At 42.6% G+C, this 19,365-nt stretch overlaps 1 protein-coding gene across 1 annotated transcript in view; it reads left to right on the top strand.

Moving 5' to 3' along the window:
* stau2 (staufen double-stranded RNA binding protein 2) overlaps positions 1-19,365 on the top strand; it is an 80,559-nt gene that overhangs the window by 13,692 nt on the left and 47,502 nt on the right. Inside the window, exons 6-9 of the mRNA XM_061093901.1 lie at positions 4,443-4,602; positions 10,112-10,219; positions 16,619-16,831; positions 18,132-18,269. Coding sequence (XP_060949884.1) covers positions 4,443-4,602; positions 10,112-10,219; positions 16,619-16,831; positions 18,132-18,269 — 619 coding nt within the window. The remainder of the gene's footprint in view (positions 1-4,442; positions 4,603-10,111; positions 10,220-16,618; positions 16,832-18,131; positions 18,270-19,365) is intronic.

Raw genomic sequence — 19,365 nt, 5'->3', positions numbered from 1 at the left:
TGCAATTGAATGATACATGTTGTAGCTTGCTTGTCTTTTTTTGGTCTGTGCACATGGCAGCGCTACGATCCAGCAGGAATTCGTCACATCATCTGACATGCCTCAAAATTAAAATGCACTCTGACACTGATTGCTTCCAAAAGCTTTATTAGAATCGATTCAGAGTGACAGGCAGTGAACCTGTTGCACAATGTGTGGGCACTTTAATACATTTACCACAGCCAGTATCAACAGACTTGAAAGGCTGGAAGAGGAGCCCATTTACTTTTGAATCACTAATGGGAAGTGTAGGTGACATCCACTGATGCTCCTCACCACGAGTCACGGTCGACTGGGCTGATTAACGGTGGCGTTCTTTCTATGCTGAGCTCAGCGGAGATTGATGCGTTCTCTTGGGCAGAATGGCAGGTTTACGGCTGAAAGGAAGCCCTGCATTTGGTTTTGATTGCTGCGGTCTGCACAGGTATTGCCAGCCAAAGCAGCTGAGGTTTTTCATTGCTCCCTGTGCGCCATCTGCAACTGGTCAGCAGTGTCATGTGTTTAATTGCAGGCCACGCATTTTTTAATTTGCCTCCGATGCATCACTTTTGCACCTTGTTTTTAAATGTATTATTTATCTGTGACTTGAAAGCATTAAATTGCTGGACTACACCGACTGTTTTCCCAGCAGTGTCGTGTTCAAACCACATTTTGGGAATACGCTTAATTCGATTTAGCTTTTTAAGTAATCTGCCAAGTCATTTTTCAGTTGTTCATCACTGTAACTACTGAAAATGAGGCACTGCAGGATTTCCAAGAACTTCATAACTGACCTAAAAGACAAGCTACAAAAACACGAGGTGCACATCTATGGGACTGGTGGTATTTTTATGTGTTGCTTGCCATTAAACATGTGATCTCCCTGACGTCACTTCATGTAATGTATACAGCTATGAAAAGTAGTGGCTGTATTTAGTGTTCAGCTGAAGAACAAGTGTGATGAGCTTTTTTTTTTCTACACAGGCATTTGCAAAGTAAACAATTTTTCATTCCACAAGAGAAAATAGTTTCCAGCTGAAATGTCACCCTGTCGTTTAAAGTTATAATTGCAATACCATATCTCGCAATTTCCTGGTAGGACTGCGTGTGGGCTCAATAAACGTCTGGAGCTTTGACTGTGTCCGTCTGCGTGTGTGTTCGTGCACGAGTCTTTGAATGATTATGATGAAATGGTGACCTTACCTAACGCAGCCCACATTAAAGAGATGCCTTCAAAGGGAAATCCATTACACATAGTGCAACGCTGATGAGTTATCATTTGATTGAGCTGTGGCATCAGGTGGCTTTACTCTCGCTCGCCCCGTCACTCGTCCCTGAGTCATACCGCACACGCACACCGCACACCACACACTCCGCACATACACTCACACACAGACACACTCACACACACACACTCACACTCACACACACACTCACACTCACACACACCACACACCACACACACAGTCACGTCATCACCGAGACAAAGTTCTGTTTTTTATTATTTTCTTTCCCTTTCAGCCGTCTCTGCTCCCTCCCCACAGGTGTCCTGGTCCAGTTCCCTCTCTGTAGTAATAATAATAACAATAATAATAATTGATAACACAGAACAGGCCGATCCAGCCAGCATGTGCTGATTTTTGTGCTGGCCACAGTGTGCTGACGTGATTCCCCGGCCTTTTTTTTGTCCGCGATGCATGATTTTGATGTGTGTGCGTGTGCTCGCCTGTGTTCTTGGCTGACTTCCTTGTGTGTAAGCCACTACTTTCCCACGTTGTGGAGTAGGGTCCCCCACAGGCCTCCCTCCATGTCCCCCTCTCTCTCTCTTCTCTCGCTCTTTCCCTCCCTCCCTCTCTTTCTTTCTTTCTTTCTTTCTTATTCCTCTCTCTCTTCCTCTCTGCACCTGTACTTAGCACTCCAGCCCCAGCTGCTCCCATCTCTGCTCAGCGCTGTTGGCCCGAGCCCATGTTGCACTTGGCATGTCCTCTGAGACCCTGGGGCCACACTTGACGTGCGAGGGCCAGGCGGGCCCCCGCCCAGGGAAGGCTCCCGTGGCCAGGAGGAGCTGAGAGCAGACGGATGAGAGGAGGGCTGTGGGCTGGAGAAAGACCTGCTGGAATTCTGGGAGTTAAATGCTGACTCATGGTCAGGAGTTTTGGGGGAAGAGATGTTTCAGAGGAATGACGTGTTGTGGAGATTTATCTTGTACGAGTTAGTGTTCTGGTATGTTACTGGAGAAGAGGCCAAAAACGTCAACATGTAGTTTCAGAATAACTTAATCTTGTTGGAGGTAGATTCCAGTCGGTCTTATTTACTCTGCCACAGTTTCTGTTAGTTGTGATAACACTGTACTCACCATAGTGCGTAACATCTGGAAACATGACAACATTGCCACAGTGGAGTGTGATGAGGCAATGAACTCAAAGCCAGATCTTAAGTCATAGTATCTGTAACTTTATTCGGAGGTAAATGTGAAATTACATACAGATCTCTAAACCTTTTATTTGCTCTTCTAATAAAACATGGGAGTTAAGAATCTCTATGACCATTTGGTTGCTCATTTTTCTTGTTCAGTCTGATCAACATTCCCCATCAAATTGGTGCATACAGTGATTCCCTTAAACTATGAAAACAAGATCCAAATGATAAATCTGTAACTTTTCTTTCTGGCGGACATCTTTACGATACTTCTTTCCTATCCCTTTGGAAAACTGGCCAACATGGCTATCACTGACACATCCCAATGCAGCTGCTCGATCAAGTCTGACACGATTACTATAAATATACTGAAGCATTACATAATGTATGTATGTTCATAACTTTTACTCATGTGAGCCATGGTTGTGATTCTGTCCACTTCTGCAGTCCAGATTGAAATATTTTAACAACTAGTTGAATTACTTTGCTTTTGTGTACAGACAATTCATGTAAAGCGTTCTTGGGTCTTTTGAAAGGGGCTATGTTAAGTTATTATTATTATTGTTACTATTATATCGGTTATTCACTTCCTCTTATGTTTCTGTGTTTGTTTTTTTAGTGAAATGTGTCAACATCTGTGGGATGAGCTGCTGTGATACTTGGTGTGTATTTGCAGGTTGCTAACCTCAAATGATTAACTGATCCCTGACTTTTCATATGTCCCCATCAGCAGGTCAAAGCGTTTTAACTCATCCAATGAAATATTGGCAATAGATTGGCAAAAATAAAATTGGCCGTTGTTTTTTTTATCCTCCTACATGAGGTAAAGATTTGTGGTTTTCAGTGAAAGGTCGACGTTCATGCCGACTGCTTTTAGTGCAGCTTCACAGTGCAGCCAGCAGAGCTGTAGACTCTTTGTCTTGTTACACTTAAGAGAAGAAATGACTCATAGCATCTGATCTCAGGCATTAAATATATTGATATGTGCAGGATGTAGTGTTAATAAGTTTCAGAAGAAGCCCAGTTGAATATTACAAGATCTCTCCATGTAATGATGTGCATGTGTGTGCTCGGTTGGGAAAGAAACTGCAACGGTTTCTAGGATATACACATTTCTCTAGCCCCCCCCCCAAATTTCAAGCTCCTCGGGTTCCCCAAATTCCCACACGCACTTGATGGCTTAAAATGATTAATATGCATACACAGAAGAGCTGGAAGCATTTCTGTGAAGCTAGTGTCGGCTTTCTTCAGCACATCGTCATCAAGGTTTGCCTTGACCAACCACGGAAATATTGTATAGTCTCTGGTTAAAACTCTATACCAATAAATCTTGACTGCTGCTAGCCGTTTGTGTCTGCCACATACGGTGGCTGTATGTCCATGTGAATATAAGTGTATCCCGGCAGAGAAGAAAGCAGACAGGGAGGCGGATATGAAAAACTTGGGAATCCTCTCCTTTCTTGCTAGCGTTCCCACTATTTCTCTTTCCTTGTCCACGGACCGGCAGACATTCTCAGCCATTCTCCCCCCGACCCAGGAGGGGGTATCACACACGCGGACTTGCAGACCTCTAAATCTCTTCGGTGACAGCCCAGTCCCGCTCTTGTCACAACCCAAAGAAAGAGAGGAAAATCTATGTGCAGAGCAAGAAGAAAGAGGAGGGGATATATATGTCCCTGTGCTTTGTTAGGCATCGCTAAGCTGAGATTCAATAGCAAGACATTACTCAAGTGGTTGGCCAACACGCCATTGTGTTGTAATTGACCCTGATGAAGTGATGGGCCTTTAATTTGGGAACGCTGTAAATGGTGTGATAATTTGGCTCATAAAGTTGGAGCCTCGCCTCCTTTGCTTTTCATCTGTTTTTATGTCAGATATAAATGCTCCGTTTAGGGTGTAAACAACCCCTTTTAATATCCTTTTGCTCCTCATAGGTTGAGATAAACAGTTTATTTAATAAGAATATAAATATTCCCTTCTCAATTTTGTTTTTCTGTTCATTCCAGGTACCATTATCCTGTTCCTAAGATCTTTTATGTGCAACTCTCAGTGGGGACTAATGAGTTTATTGGGGACGGACGCACCCGCCAAGCGGCACGACACAGCGCTGCCATGAAGGCCCTGGACGCCCTGCGCAATGAACCCATTCCAGAACGGCCACCACAGGTAAACGCACACACACATATAATCTTACACTAAACTCACACTTAATACTGGTAGTTTTGAACATGCGCCTTGTTGACCTATTCTTTGAGAATCCCGCGGTGATAATTTCAGTACAGTCCTGTTAAAACATGGAATTCTCACTAGCTTACAAAAGCAAAATATTGGTAAATAGGGTTGCAAAATTCCGGGAATATTCAAAGTTGGAATCTTTCCATGGGAATAAACGGGAATATACGGGAATTAAGGGGAATAAACTGGAAATGTTGTGTGTAATTTATACTAACTGTATTGACCTTGTCATATACAGACATAAATATAAACATTTTGTTTTGTCATAGGCTGATTTGAGCCCTGAGGAAACTTTGGGCACTTGACTATATGCTTCTGCATCGTTGTGTCATTCTTAACATATGTCTTTGCACAGTATTTACAAATATACACAGCCTTTACTTCTACATTGGATTGGGTGAAATGTCTCCACACATGAGATCATTGTTCTGTAGAATAAGATTTTTACAAAAAAACACTAATGCAATGCCAGAGATGTAAATAGTTAGCCAAACAATTGCAATCGTCTGTAAACATATTTTACAATTGATGGATAAATGAATGGAAATAGGATAGATGAACAGATGAACAATCCTCAATCAGCATGCTAATATATTTTCCCCAGTAATATCATCAAAACTTACGTGACTAGTCCTGCACACTACAGCAGACCTCAATAGCCCTGCTGTAGTGTGCAGGATGCTGGGAGTTATCTGTGCATGTGATGGAAGAATGCACAGTGGAGGGTTGAAATTCAACGTGCAGCTTGTGCTGCATTCCATACATCTTTAAAATAGAGTTTTGAATGGTGTTTTTATTGCGTAGCGTTTATTTGCGTAGTTTGTTTTTTTTCAAAATTCCCAAAATTCCCAAGCTAAACTTCCCATGGAAAGTTTCCAGAAATTTACCGGAAACTTTCCGCCCCTTTGCAACCCTATTGGTAAAGCCCGCAATTTGTTGACAACAAAAAAATTTGAAATCGGGGTGTCCACCTCCCACACGGAGGCTTTCAGTCCTCCTGCAGTGGCCACAGGTCCGATTCTGACCCGGTCCTCTGCTGCGTGTCCCCATTGTCTCTCCTCATTTCACGCTTACTATCCTAAGGACACTATTCTTGTTCTCCAAGAAACCACAGTGGAAGTTTCTTCACTTGTACTCAATGTTTGGCCGCGCATTATTCTGACAACCGTCACATTCCTTGGCAACTGTTACTAATTATAATATAAGTTTGCTCAAAATGAGATGTCTGTCTGTGGAGGGATCGGCTTGTGATATAATCGACTTAGCTCAACTGTGTAGCTCAAATGTGAACATTAGACATTTATTAATGCAACACAAAACCTGATGGTTTGTCATTCATTTTCTTTCTAAAAGTCGATTCCACGCTCCACTCACACATTCCCCCTCTCCTTGCACCCTCAATCCTCTTGGTGACCACCTCACATGACTGTCTCTTTCTCTACTTGACCCCGTCCAACTTGACAACTCTTCCCTTAATGAAAAGTCCGGATTTGTGCCGCTGATCTATTGGACCTCCCCCTCGAGAGCCTCTAAAGAGTGTTATGCAGTATATTTTTTTGCAGTCACTAAGATTAATGCTGAATCAGCTCTCATCAGAATGAATCCAAATCCACCTCATCTCTAATTACTCTAATGTATAATTTAGGCCCTCTAATCTCCACAGTTTTAGTTTGCACCTGGCGGGGACGTGTTATATGCTCCTTGTGTCTTTTTTTGTTCTATCTCCTTTCAGCCGACTCCCAATGTCACTGTACCTTTCCAGAGTTTCCCCTCAGGCCTAGCTGTTAACTGTTGTTATCATCTCCCACCGGAAATCAAATTACCCCATATCCTCAACGCCTGGCATCGCCGATGGTTATTCAAAACGCTTTGGCTCCTCTCACTTGCCTGACTCGCTGTCTTGTGGCGTCGGCCTTCATAAATGAGCTCTTTGTTTGCCGCTGCTTCTGAGTCTTGCTTTACAAATTGAGGCACATTGTGTCTCCAGTATATGTCTGTCATTCTGTCTCCACAAGTGTGTGTGTGTGCGCGCGTGGGTTTGTGTGCTCGTTCATTTGCTAATATGTGGACACCCTCAGGCTAAACGTGTTCTTTTTCACCATGGGTTGTCAAACCTTTTATTTTGAGGAAGACCACAGGTAAATATCAGTGTCGCTTTAATTACAGTGTTTATACACAGGTTAAACAACACTATGTACCCAAGGAAACACAAAAGAAACATCTCCATCTTCACACAGCTTCGGGCAATATCATCAAAGTAATATAACCGCTGACTAATTCATAAATCCAGCGCCAGGGGTTTTAAGATGCTGGCTATTCTATAAAAATTAGAACACATGATGTTAAACAAGTGAACGTCCTATCTTGGGAAACCCATTTGGCATATCTCATAAAAATAAGCTTCACTGGGTTTTTTTATGAGCGTAAATCTGCATCATAGGTTCCTAGAAAAAAAGGTGCCATGGTCTTGAAATGGTTCTTGCGAAGGAAGCTATATTTAGACCTGTGAAATTGTACCTTGTCTTTAAAAAAATTACTTTTCAGAAACTGATGCTGTTCTGTCTATTGCGAGCCGCTCCTTTTGATCCCTCTGATGTAGATGCTTTTCCCCAATTATGTAAAAGCATTCCCCTTCCCATGGGCTTAGATGTGAATGTGAAGCATTCTGTTCGCCCACAGTCACTGTCCATTCAAGCGGCTCCTCCAGGACGAGTGTTAATGTCTCAGAGCAACACATGCAGGCTCTTTACAAGTCCTCGAACATTCATGAATTAATGAATAACAAATGTATTATGGAAAAATACAAATGGAAGTCGTTTTTTATATATTTTTTGATTTCACCGTAGGAAACAGGTTACAGGCTTCTGTCTGCTTGGGAGTCTCTTGCCGCCTCGCAGCTCATCAATCATCGTTTGCTCGATTAACATAAAATATTATTTTGTGGTCCAGAATTGAGTCTGACCAAAAGAGGTGAGTCAGACCAATTGCAGGAAGTTGAGAATAGAACAATAGAGGAAGAAAAAGAAGCGGAAACATCAATGGTCCCTCCAGGATTGCTTGCAGCCTTCGCCTTTGACGATAAAATGTTTGACACGACGAGTGTGAGTTTGTGATGCTGCAAGTGTTACATAACCTTACTGCGGCAAACCAATCAATGTTAAGTGGATGTAGACGCAGCCAACGTAGGTGATGATGACAGAACGTACAAATGTCACACACAAGCCTTGTGTGCTTCCTAAATTATAATGTGAAATCTGAACTAACCAGATCAAATGTTTACAGTGAAAATGTCCTTAGTGTTGTGAGAGTAATTAGACTTGATCAATGTATAAAACTGTCTTTTGTTCTTGAAACGTCCATAAATTTGATTTCCATAAATAGGAACTTGGGTATTAGTTCTCTACTGAAGGTTGTGTCCATCACGTCCATGAGTAGAAGCAGCACCAGGAGTTAGCCCCTATCTGTCTTTGTCACAGGAAGGTTAAGGATCTACTTGGTCATTCGGATTTGAACATGAATACACTCCCTTCTACCCAGTGACTTGATAATGCCGCCTTGAGAGGGGTCAAGTTATTACTCGTATGAATATCAAGAACGCTGGAAACGTCAGCGGATGAAAAATCATGAATAGAAATTAGAAGAAGAGAAGCAGAAGAAAGAGGCGCCTTTGACTGAATCACTCTCAGGTTTCTCTCATGTCCACATACATCCAGACAGCTCAAGAGGCAGATAATGTATGTCTCGGCACGCACAAAACAAAGGGCACCTCTTGCCAAAGTGAAGTCTTTGCTCCCAGTGCGGTAGGTGCGTCAGACCACGTGACTGTTAACTGTGAAATCCAAGAGATCTCGCAGTATGAATCATGCCACGTATCGGGTCACACAATGAAGAGCAGGAGAAGGGAAGGTGCCCAAAGGGAAAGACTACAGCCATTCAGACTTAATCAGACAAAGAGGTGGACATGAGAAGATAAAGATCGAGACGGCAATCTGCATTCCCATAGACAATTGGCACCAAAAAGCCCCGCGTATGACTGATACGATCTCTACGGTGCAAACGAGGGATTTGTTTCTTTACTAGTAGAAGGGATAAGTAGTATTACTTTAATTCATAGACAAATAATAGTATCCCTGAAAATCATACCCACAGATTTACTCCGTCTGATCCATATCTAAACCACTAACTTTGCAATTCAGAAAACGATTAGACTGACTGAGAGCTCAGACCAGAGCCATCTGGTATCAAGTCCGCAATTACTTCATAGAGTCATGGGCGGCAAATTTTGTGGATTGAAAAAAAAAAAAAAGAAGAAAGAATTCTTTTTAACACAAGCAATGTTGTTAGGTCGTTCTGGATCCAACAAATATGTAGTTATCCCAATAAAATCTGCTGGTGCTTTCCCACTGACCCCAACAACCCTTTTCTTATGAGTTCCTGTTCTCCAGTTTCTGTTTTGAGGGAGATACAGTTCTTGATGTTCACAAATGATAATTTAACTCTCAAGAACGGAGAGTTTATAGACGATAATTCTCAAATTTAGTGGCCAACCCCTTTTTAAGAGAGACCTTCCTGTGCAGACAGAGGACCACCAGTCATGTCCAGGAATACTGAGTTCTCAATCTCGTCTCAGATAAGGATCTTCGACAGAAAACAGACAGGCGTCTTGTTGCAGCAGCTTGGCGGACATCCACGCTCCATGCGGGCGATGTGGAACAGTCTTGGTTAGATGTGTGCCACCATTTTTAGGTTCATAATCCTTTATTTTTCAGAATTGTAGAAAAAAAAAGGAATACAACGCATTTGTTTCCATTAATTCATTTTAATTCTGAAGACAAAATCTCTGTATTTGTCCAAATTATTAAAATAAATATCCACACATGAAGGAACATCATATCAGGCCTCAAGCACTCAGTGTTCTTTATGACTGAATATAGTTTCATATCTGCAAAACACTTCTGGGATTTGTTATTGCGTTTGCCGGGAATGCTATGGGGAGAACACCTTGCACCTACCTCACTTTGTTAAAGCCCAGTGGACTCACTATGATAATGCCATTGCCTCACAGGTTAGCATTTGTAATGCAGCTGTATCCACAGACATAATGTTACCTGACATATTGTGGGTTTACCAGTGTACACACTTATTCATGGTATTTCCAATTTACTGTTAAACCAAAGTACAATCCTGAATCCCCTGTAAATGATGTTTGAGGCTCTTCCAGGTCTTATTAGTATTCACCATAACAGTCTTACTCCCCTTAAACCAGCTTTTCTCTCCACTTGACAACTACTAAAACTGAAGATGTGAACAAAAAGGAACCAAACAAAACAGAACCATTTAGACACCTTATACCGAGAGGTGACACAAATTTGAGTAATAACAATTCTGTCTGACTCCTCTTTTAATGTTTTGACCTGTGTTTTATATTTTTCTTTCCCAGAGCCCAGAAGAGAAAGGGGAGATTGAAGAAGGTACCGATGCCAGCAAATCAGAGATCAGCCTGGTCTACGAAATTGCCCTCAAGAGGAATTTGTCTGTCAACTTTGAGGTGAGAAAAGACACGACAGTTAAAATATCACATCCACAAACGAGTGACACGGAATTGTCTTGATTTTCCTGGAAGTTATCACAGGAATGAACGAATGGATAAAGCTGTGCATTTAGGGAATATATGAGGAGTCATGATGTATCTCCTCAGATTGTGAAACACCACAGTGTTGTAATGATTACAAAAACCAAACAACTCACACTGAAGGAGCTACACCGATCTAGACGTAACACTTGATCAATGATGAAATATGTACTGTGGCCACTTATCTTTGACGTAGTTAAAAATAAAAAAATTTGCTCATAGGAATCCTTAACTGGAATACTGTATTTTAAGGCTTCTGGAAATTCTCATGGTGTTAAGTTCCCAGACTGATTCAAGGCTTCTGTATGGGTTTTGGCGGCGTGGTCCCAGTGACTCAGCTGATAAGATGCTGATCAATGTGGATCACTCGGTCCTGTAACAATAATCCCTTCATTAGTCAGCCTGTAAATTCCTGTGAAGCTAAATAAAATCTACAAATATCTTAAAGTTTGCTCACACTTAGAGAAACCATAAAAAGAGACGAATGGGATGGTCGTACAAAATGTATTAAATTAAAAGTATTAAAAGTTATTGAAACTCTTCTTAAATATAAAAATAATTCCTCTGTCAAGAGAACTTAGCTGATTTTCATCTCGCTTTGTAAATTTAATACCTATAGGATATGAAGATCAGAAATGTTTAATTTCGATTAGTGTTGCCTGGACTGAGATATTCTAATTCAATTCAAAATACTTTTATAATATTCATCCCAAAAGAGGCAATTTAAGGCGAGCAGGAGAGCAAACAAAAGTGACAGTTCATCCACACACAGAAAAGACGAGATTAAATACTTACCAATATTAAATTACAAACACATTTAGAAAACATAAAGAAATTGATACAGATATGTCACATTCCAAATCTTTTGTTGCAAAATTTATTTACCTTCCTCACCAATTTTGCCGCCCTTAATCTATATTTTTATTAAAATTTTCGATTTTTGTTGAGGTGTAGAACTGTCTACGATGAGTCATTAAGCCAATCAATATTTTACTACATCTATACAAATGTTTTTCTCTACTCGAGACTCTTGTAGAGGAGATCCTGTTCTCAAAAAAAGTCATAAAAAGTCAGCAGCTGCTGAATATCAAGCGTCAAATTACCTAAATTTTGAGGTGTTATATAAAAGTACTACCAGATGGACTTGATCTGACAAAACTAACATCAGCTCGACGCCTGACCACTAGTTACGCTTGTGCTCTCTTGCATGTGCGTGGTGTTATTCATCACACACCTGCCGCTGACTGTGGCTGCATCGCTGCCATGGAGAGATTTTCATGTGGTCTCGTTGTCGGTAGCCGAAAAAGGACAGTGCGTGGCAAAGTTTAGGGTTTCATGTCTGTTACCCCTTTTGCTGGGCCTTTAAGGAAAAAAATAGAAACCTAGCAGGGATTTGCCTTTTCACCTGAGTAAATTCACTGTCGGCTCAACACCCAGCACGCAGTGACCATTAGTGGAAATCAATCTCAAGCCACCTCGGTGCTGGCTTGCCTGTTCAGCCATGGCGGTGTCTGTTTGATAAGAACATAATCTTTTTCAGACCTGCCTCTCTGGGAAAAGCTTTTGGCAGAGGGTTGGTGACATTGATGAACTGAGCTGAGAACTGCCCAGTGCTGCTACAATCTACAGCTGGTATTTTCCACTGCCTTGATGGTGGAGGTTTGAGTTTTGTGTGGCTCGAATCCTCTGGACCTTCCAGTGCCCAAAACTTTTTTGAAATCCACCAAAAACTTGAGTGTGTCCTCACATGACCTGCTGGGTCTCTTCTCTTCGGCTTTCGCCATATCTTCGCTGACTCATCCAATATTCTCTCCCCTCATTGCTCCCTCTTCTTCTTCTGTACTCTGCAAGGTGCCAAAAACATGGGAGGCTCAGTTTACTCTGTGTGCCCCCTCCCTTCCTCCACAGAATCCCTCCCTTCCACCTCTCCTACCATCACTCCCAAAAATCACACACAGGGCGGTAGCGTGTTGAGGCTACGGGGATCGGCAGATGGGGGTGAAAGGAAATGGAGGCTGGGATGGAAGGAAGGGAGGGAGACTCGGCTCAGTCTGTTGACTTTTCTTGCTAATAAGAGTTTACACAACACTGGGAAAATTATCTGGAAAGTGGTCCGTCCTCCCTTTTGACACCCCCTCCTCTCACTCATCTTTGTTCCGAATCACATTTGCTCATCAGAGCATGACATGGCTATCCTTCCTGGAACTGCTATTAATAATTTCAGCCTGCTAAATCTGGTTTGATGTGATTCGTTATCTGCCATGTCTTTGTCACTGTGAGCAATTACTCCACTTTCATTTTTCAGTCCTCCCAAATTGGAAGCTGAGAGCTGCGGTTTTTAAAAGCAGACCACAGCCACATTCCCCCAATCAGTCTCTGTTCTGCTCGCTGTCAGTCAAGAGGCTGGCTCTTCATTACCGCTGTCTGATGAGCAGTAAATCAGGAACTTTTTCTCCCTGTGCTTTCTCTCCCACTTTGTCAATCTTTCACCATCTCTCTCTATCTATGTCAACAGCTTATAATCTTTGCCTATATCACACATTATAATATGTTTGCATTCCGTGACAGTGTGTTTTGCTTGGATCGTTCAGCCTTTCCTCGGCTTCAAATAGATTTCCATGATTTAAAGTAGAGGCAGGAAGCAGGAAACAGTCTCGTTTCCTGAATTTCTCTCTTTTTTGCTTTCTTTTTTGCTAAAACTCCTTCACATGAAGATGTTGATTAGTTTTGTTTTCCATCTCTGGATATCAGTCGTTCCACATTTTCTCTCTGTGCCATGTCAAACTAAACCGTGTGAAGGCCAGGCTGCAATCATCGTCTCCCTCTCTTGGCATAACATGCCCCCTTTCTCCCCCTCATACTCCTCATGGTTCTCCAGCAGATTCATTTTCACCCTCAATCAGCGTGTTGCATGCAATATGCTCTCACACTGCCACTACGCTGTGGCTGGAGACCAAGTATGAATAACACGTCTTTTTTTTTCCCATTTGGATCCATTACACTATAACTCATTAGACAAAGTTTGGCCTCATCTCCTCTCCTGTCCTGTCCTGCCATGTCTCCTCCTCTTTACCGTGTCTTCTTTGATGCTCTGAGAAGAAACGCTGCACTCCCACACCGCCAACCCAAAGCTCACATGCATGCACTGTACACTGTTATGCGTTCATGGATCCTACACAGAACTATAATGGTCATCGCCCATGTGAACTCGGCTCGCAGCGGCCATGTTTTCACATCATCTCATCCCTGCCCTCACTCGGGCATGAAATGACTCGTGAGTCACTGCTAACGAGTGTCTGCTTTCCCATCCCTCTGCAACGATGAGGGTCGCCGCCACCCTGAGAGGCAGTTGGCTCATTTAATCCGCCCGTCAGGCAATATCAAACAGATGTCAGCATCAAAGAGGAACTAATCTATAAATCACAGCTTGTGTGTTGGATCGGAGGCTCCGTTTTCCAAGGAGGACACAAGAAAAGAGGGTCCGGGCCAAGAACCACCCATCTTACAAGAAGCAGCTTCCCTCAGGGCTTGTCCATCCACCACTCGTCACAAAAGAGCCTTTCTTCCCTCTCCCAGTCCCCACCATTGTCCTACCCTGCTCCCATAGCCTCCTCTTCCAGAGTACCTGAGGTCTCGCATGCACGTATCCTCCGTCTGCCCAGGGTATTAATGTCTCCATAAGAAGCCAAAGAGAAGGCCTCCCATGTTTGTAAAAGAAGAGATGAAGAGACAAGAAGAGAAGGGGACTGGAAGAAAAAAAAACATCAACATTGAATTACCAAGTGTTTCCTGTGCACAACCTGATCCTTGTCGTAAGGAAGGAGACAGGTGTGTTTGTGTGTTTGTTTGCATGCATGTGTGTGTGGGTGTGTGTGCAGATAAATGAAAGTGCTGAAATCCCATCGGCGTGGCGCAGATCCCGTATCGTCTGCCAGGAGACTGACTGCAGCTCGTCTGCCGCCATCCTGGGCCGGGAGTGTGTGACATGTGTGCACAGATATGCACTTTGTCTCATACGCTTTGTCGACTAGACCATCTACCTATAATGGCCACGTTTGATTTCTTCCTTTTTGTTTTCACTTCACAAAGCACAAGTAAATCTTATCACTGCAGCACTTATTCGTGCAAGTTCTCGGCATTTCACCCTCAAACAAGTGTTTTGGATGATCAGGAAAAAGAAAGCAAACATCGTCCTGGTTTCCATAACTTGAAGAAACTGTTTATCTTTCTATGTGCTTGTGTTTGTGTGTGGGAAAACCAGCTTGTGTGCAAATCCATTCTCTGGTGCAGGAGTGTTTATGTCTTGGTTAACCTACCAATCCTGCACAACCACATGAGCTGAGCAGTTACACATGTTTGAAGGAGTCTGTGATGGGTACGGAGAGGGAGAAGGGATTAAGTGAGCACAGCTACAGAAGACGTCTCATCTTTATAGACTTTGCGCCTGCTGGCCCGTAACCAAGACGTATCTCTATTTTTTTAGTAGCTCATATTTATTTTCTCTTAAGTGATAAAATCTCAGCCGACCTGTGGCCATTGATGTACTCTGTCATTATCAACACCCCTGACACAGCTGAAATAAGTCAGAAATGGGACGTATCCAGTCCCATTGAATGTGGTAATGTACACAAAGCTGCCATGTTGCGTTTCCCTTTTCTGGTGATGAGCAAGACCAGAGTACATCCCCCGGGTGCGCGAGTGTTGGAGAGAAGCTTTGGAGAACTCGCTGTCCAAGTTAACAGCCAAAAACACATCCTTACATACTGTATACTTCCACTCATAGTGCAGGAATGCTGACAGGTACACTGACAGCAAACATGAGGCCCAGTGTCAGCAGTGTTAACCAGAATGTCCTGCAGGTACCTTCAGGGATACGGTGAAGAAACCTAAATATTTCAGCCTATATTTAATGAAGCTAAAATACAATTTCACAGCAGATAAATGACTTTAACGTCGTTATTGATAGTTTCCACTGTAACAGGAGATCTGATCACTCAAACCACATAAGAAGGTGGTCTGGGACGCATATGGCCACATTCTTCTCGTTGTGTGAACGCCAGTCCGTCCTGGGCCACATATGTAGGACTGGCTCCTCTGCTTGCGTCCCCTGCCAGTCTCACCATAAATCAACAACATAGTTTGGTGTTTGCCAACAGTAATAACATACATGTCCATCTGCATATGGAGCGAGGAACTGAGATCCGATTATGAGAGGTCACAGGAGACACAGCCAGGATGAATTTTAATGTCAAGTGTGAACAGACAAAATTAACACTGTCCACTTGTGGTCAGACTCAAGTGATGTCAATCTTTTCATTTACAGAACCTACTTTATCGTTTTATTTTAATTGAACAAAACACTGGTTTGCGAGGGTATTGTTGTCGTGGGGAAGCAACAGTTTGCTCACATCGTCCTTTGTTCTCTTCGAGGTCTGGTATTAGTCTGTGTTGATGTGTGAAGTATCTGAGGAATTCTTGAGCTTCCGCTCATCATTTTAATCAGTTTGATCTGTCACTGGGTTTAAATGAACAGTTTGTAGATTGCATCTGATCGCTACAATTTGTGCTGTCTGCACCTGAAATTAAACTGGAATGAAGGCGAGCGGGAGAGGGGCCCAGGAAAGAAAGTTTAGTGGACGTCCAGAGAAACACTTCCACGCAGCAGCTGTAGCTACAGAGGGAGAAAGTCAGCAAAGCTACACGTTGAAAAGGCGTCCACAATAGCTGAAAATGTACTGTTGGAGTAAGTGTGTGTAACCCAACTCTTCCACCAGTGTGTTTTTCTGAATACGGTTTGAGAGAAACCCACCTGCTACACACACACAGTGTTCTTGGACTTCACAGGAAGTGGATGTGATTGCAGAAGCATGACCTAACGCCAGCCGGTGTTTGTTTTAGGTCTCCCAGGTGACCAGAAACTAGAGGAAGGAAACTGAGCCTTCATCACCAGGGACCGTCATCTAGGAACATGTTACTCTTCATATGTGTGTTTGTGCATCAATGTGTGTGTGTGTGCGTGTGCGTGTTTTGTATATGAATAACACACACATATGGGTGGGTAGCACTGTGACCATCAAGAGCAGATGTTTTGGACCACCTGGTGTAGCTGTTCGCAGAGCGCGCTGCACACACACCCTCACACATATCACACACACCAAAAACGCTCGGACACAGACAGATTTATTGTCCGTCTTCCACTTTATCTTTTAACTGTTGTCTGTTTTCTCTAAAACATTTCGTGACCAGGCTGGTGTAACACAAAATTAACTTGATGTTTATTAACACAAGTCACTCATTTCCACCTTGTGTCACCAGGTGTTGAAGGAGAGCGGCCCCCCGCACATGAAAAGCTTCCTGACTCGCGTCTCTGTGGGGGAGTTCTCTGCCAATGGTGAGGGAAATAGCAAGAAGCTGTCCAAAAAGCGCGCCGCTCTGACAATTCTGCAGGACCTGAAGAAGCTGCCCTTCATCCCCGCCGTGGAGAAACCCAAGACGCACTACAAGAAACGCACCAAAACCATCCTCAAGGTACAACGGCTGGGCAGGGGAAGGCAAGAGTGTGGGTGGAAAGGCCGGCTAGGATTTTTATTCTGAGAAATCAAATGGCCACGTAAAGAGGACTCTCAAGCAATCTGTCGAGGTGCAGTCGACTTAGAGGTGTAGCTACTTGTGACGGTTCGGCGGTGTAATTATTACAAATGTTAACTGTATGTGTTGCATGTCTGTTGTCCGGGTCCATATATCGTGTGTATGTTTGTTAACCCGTCCATTTTTCATCCAAACTTTTCCGTGCATAGTGCAGGAGCTTCCTTCAACCATTACACCACTACAGTATAAATACCTTTGTACCCGTCGGTTTTCTGTTAAAATCACCACGCCATACAATGTCTTGGGTTATAAATGTTCCGTTTATTTAGTTTAAAATCTCACATTAATTCCACATTACGCAGCGTTTTTCTTACCGTTGTTCAGTGTCGCGTCTGTGTTTGTTTGTGAAAGGCGAGCAGTCCGTGATGCGGAAGTAAATAGGCGCTCGACTTCCGTGGTAACCGGAAGTGAACCCGCAGTGTTTTAATATTGTTTATGCTGTTATATTATTAGTTGTATGGTATATGTTGCCGTGTATTTTTCCAGTCATATGGAATTTATAGTATAAGCTGTTAAAGCTTCGGGGATTGTCTTACCTGTGACACCCCTGCGTATTTTGCTATGTGGGATTGTTCCAATTGTAAGGGGCGGGGTTAGGTCCCATTTAAGCCTGTCTGTTCATTGAGTCTGGAGGCTGCTTATGGGAAGACGTAAGTCTGGGAGCTGCTGATGGAAGGACGTAAGTCTAAGAGCTCTCCCTAGAAGTGATTTCTTATAAGTTTATTGTTATTGTAATTATTTGTTTGGCCCATGTGCCAATTTATTTCCTTATTTCCAAGTGTTTGTTTTTTCTCTCTTTTGTTGTATTTTATATTTACTTCGATAATTCTGCCTTGTCGGCCTTATATATTGGGACAATAAAAATTCCCATCTTACACCTTCATCTCCAAGTCCTCCTGAGAGTTTTTTCCACCGAGCTCAGCCGCTCTTATACATCCTACCTTTAACACTACTGAACGGTCATCTTACTCTTTAGGACAACAGAATCATCTCGTGCCAGTGTCAGTGACGCTGAAGAAATCAGTTGAATCTTAAATAATTTCCTTGAACCTATAAATTGCTTTGTATTTCGAATGGAACACATCCCTTTTATCAGATAGGCTCAGCACACTTCCAACAAGGCAATAATAGAATCTGACATTTGAAATCAATCACCACGTGTCTGCTCTTTTCATGCCAGACGGGACCAGACTATGGCCAGGGCATGAACCCCATCAGTCGCCTCGCCCAGATCCAACAGGCCAAGAAGGAGAAGGAGCCCGAGTACCTGCTGCTCTCAGAGAGGGGGATGCCCCGACGCCGGGAGTTCATCATGCAGGTCAGTAATCACATCTGACATAATCCTGTCACAGTATATGCTCTTTTAAGAAACCAGGTTCCAGGTTTTAGAAAATATATGCCCATGAAGCACAGGAGCTGAATGATAATATTAGGGGTGGGAATTGGCAAAAATGTGACGATTCAATAGTATTGTGATATTTGGGCCACGATTCAATAGTATTGCGATTCTGCGATATATTGCGATAATGCAAGTTATGCGATTCGATTCTGCGATATATTGCGATTCATGTCCCCCATATTATTCATAGGCATTGCAAAAAATGAGGAAAATAAGACTGCTCAATTCAAATGTCACATTTAATTCTGTGAACGACATTGTCTTCTACACATTAACTGAAGTGCAAAAACTCAGAAAGGGTAGTGCAAAAACTTTGTCCTTGAACATTCAGGACACAGGACCTTTGCAATTATTTTCTGAATAGGAGACCTCTCACATGAATGCTGAGCTCCCAGCACATAACTTACAATTATTTAAATACAATACAGTAACATTAAGCAGACATAATAGAGTAACATAAACCTGAGAATAATCATATAAATAAGAGTAGCCTAGAGCTTCAATCAAATTGAGAAAAATAAACAAATGTGTACTACTAGAGTCCAGTCCAGTCCAGTGGCTGCAAGGTCATGACCCTAAATGTTAAATTCATTTGGGAATATTGGCATGTTTGTTCAGAAAAAGGAGTTGGTCAACATATTCATATGTTGTGCTCCTCTGGGCTTTTACTACATCTCCTGCAGTGGAGAACATCGTTTCCGCATACACACTAGGTATCTTTTAAACTCTGAAACTCTCCTTGTCATGCTTTGCAAGCCAGGGGCTGTTACATATATAATTGTAAATAAAGTATTTAAAAATAAATATAAATACTTTGTGCTACAGTATCGATATAATCGCGGGTGCAAAATATCGCAATACTGAACAGGTTTTTCCCCCCACCACTAGATAATATGCTTTAATTTACCTTCATAGATAAATGATATGATCAGAGTATGATTAGGAATATATTTAAGAAGATGCTTTATCACCTTGTTGGGAGAACAAGCCTCTCCGTCTGACCAAAGGAAGCTGG

This window comes from Limanda limanda, chromosome 20 (assembly GCF_963576545.1).
Source record: "Limanda limanda chromosome 20, fLimLim1.1, whole genome shotgun sequence".
Classification (NCBI taxonomy): domain Eukaryota; kingdom Metazoa; phylum Chordata; class Actinopteri; order Pleuronectiformes; family Pleuronectidae; genus Limanda; species Limanda limanda.
This window is presented reverse-complemented; position numbering and strand designations above follow the sequence as displayed.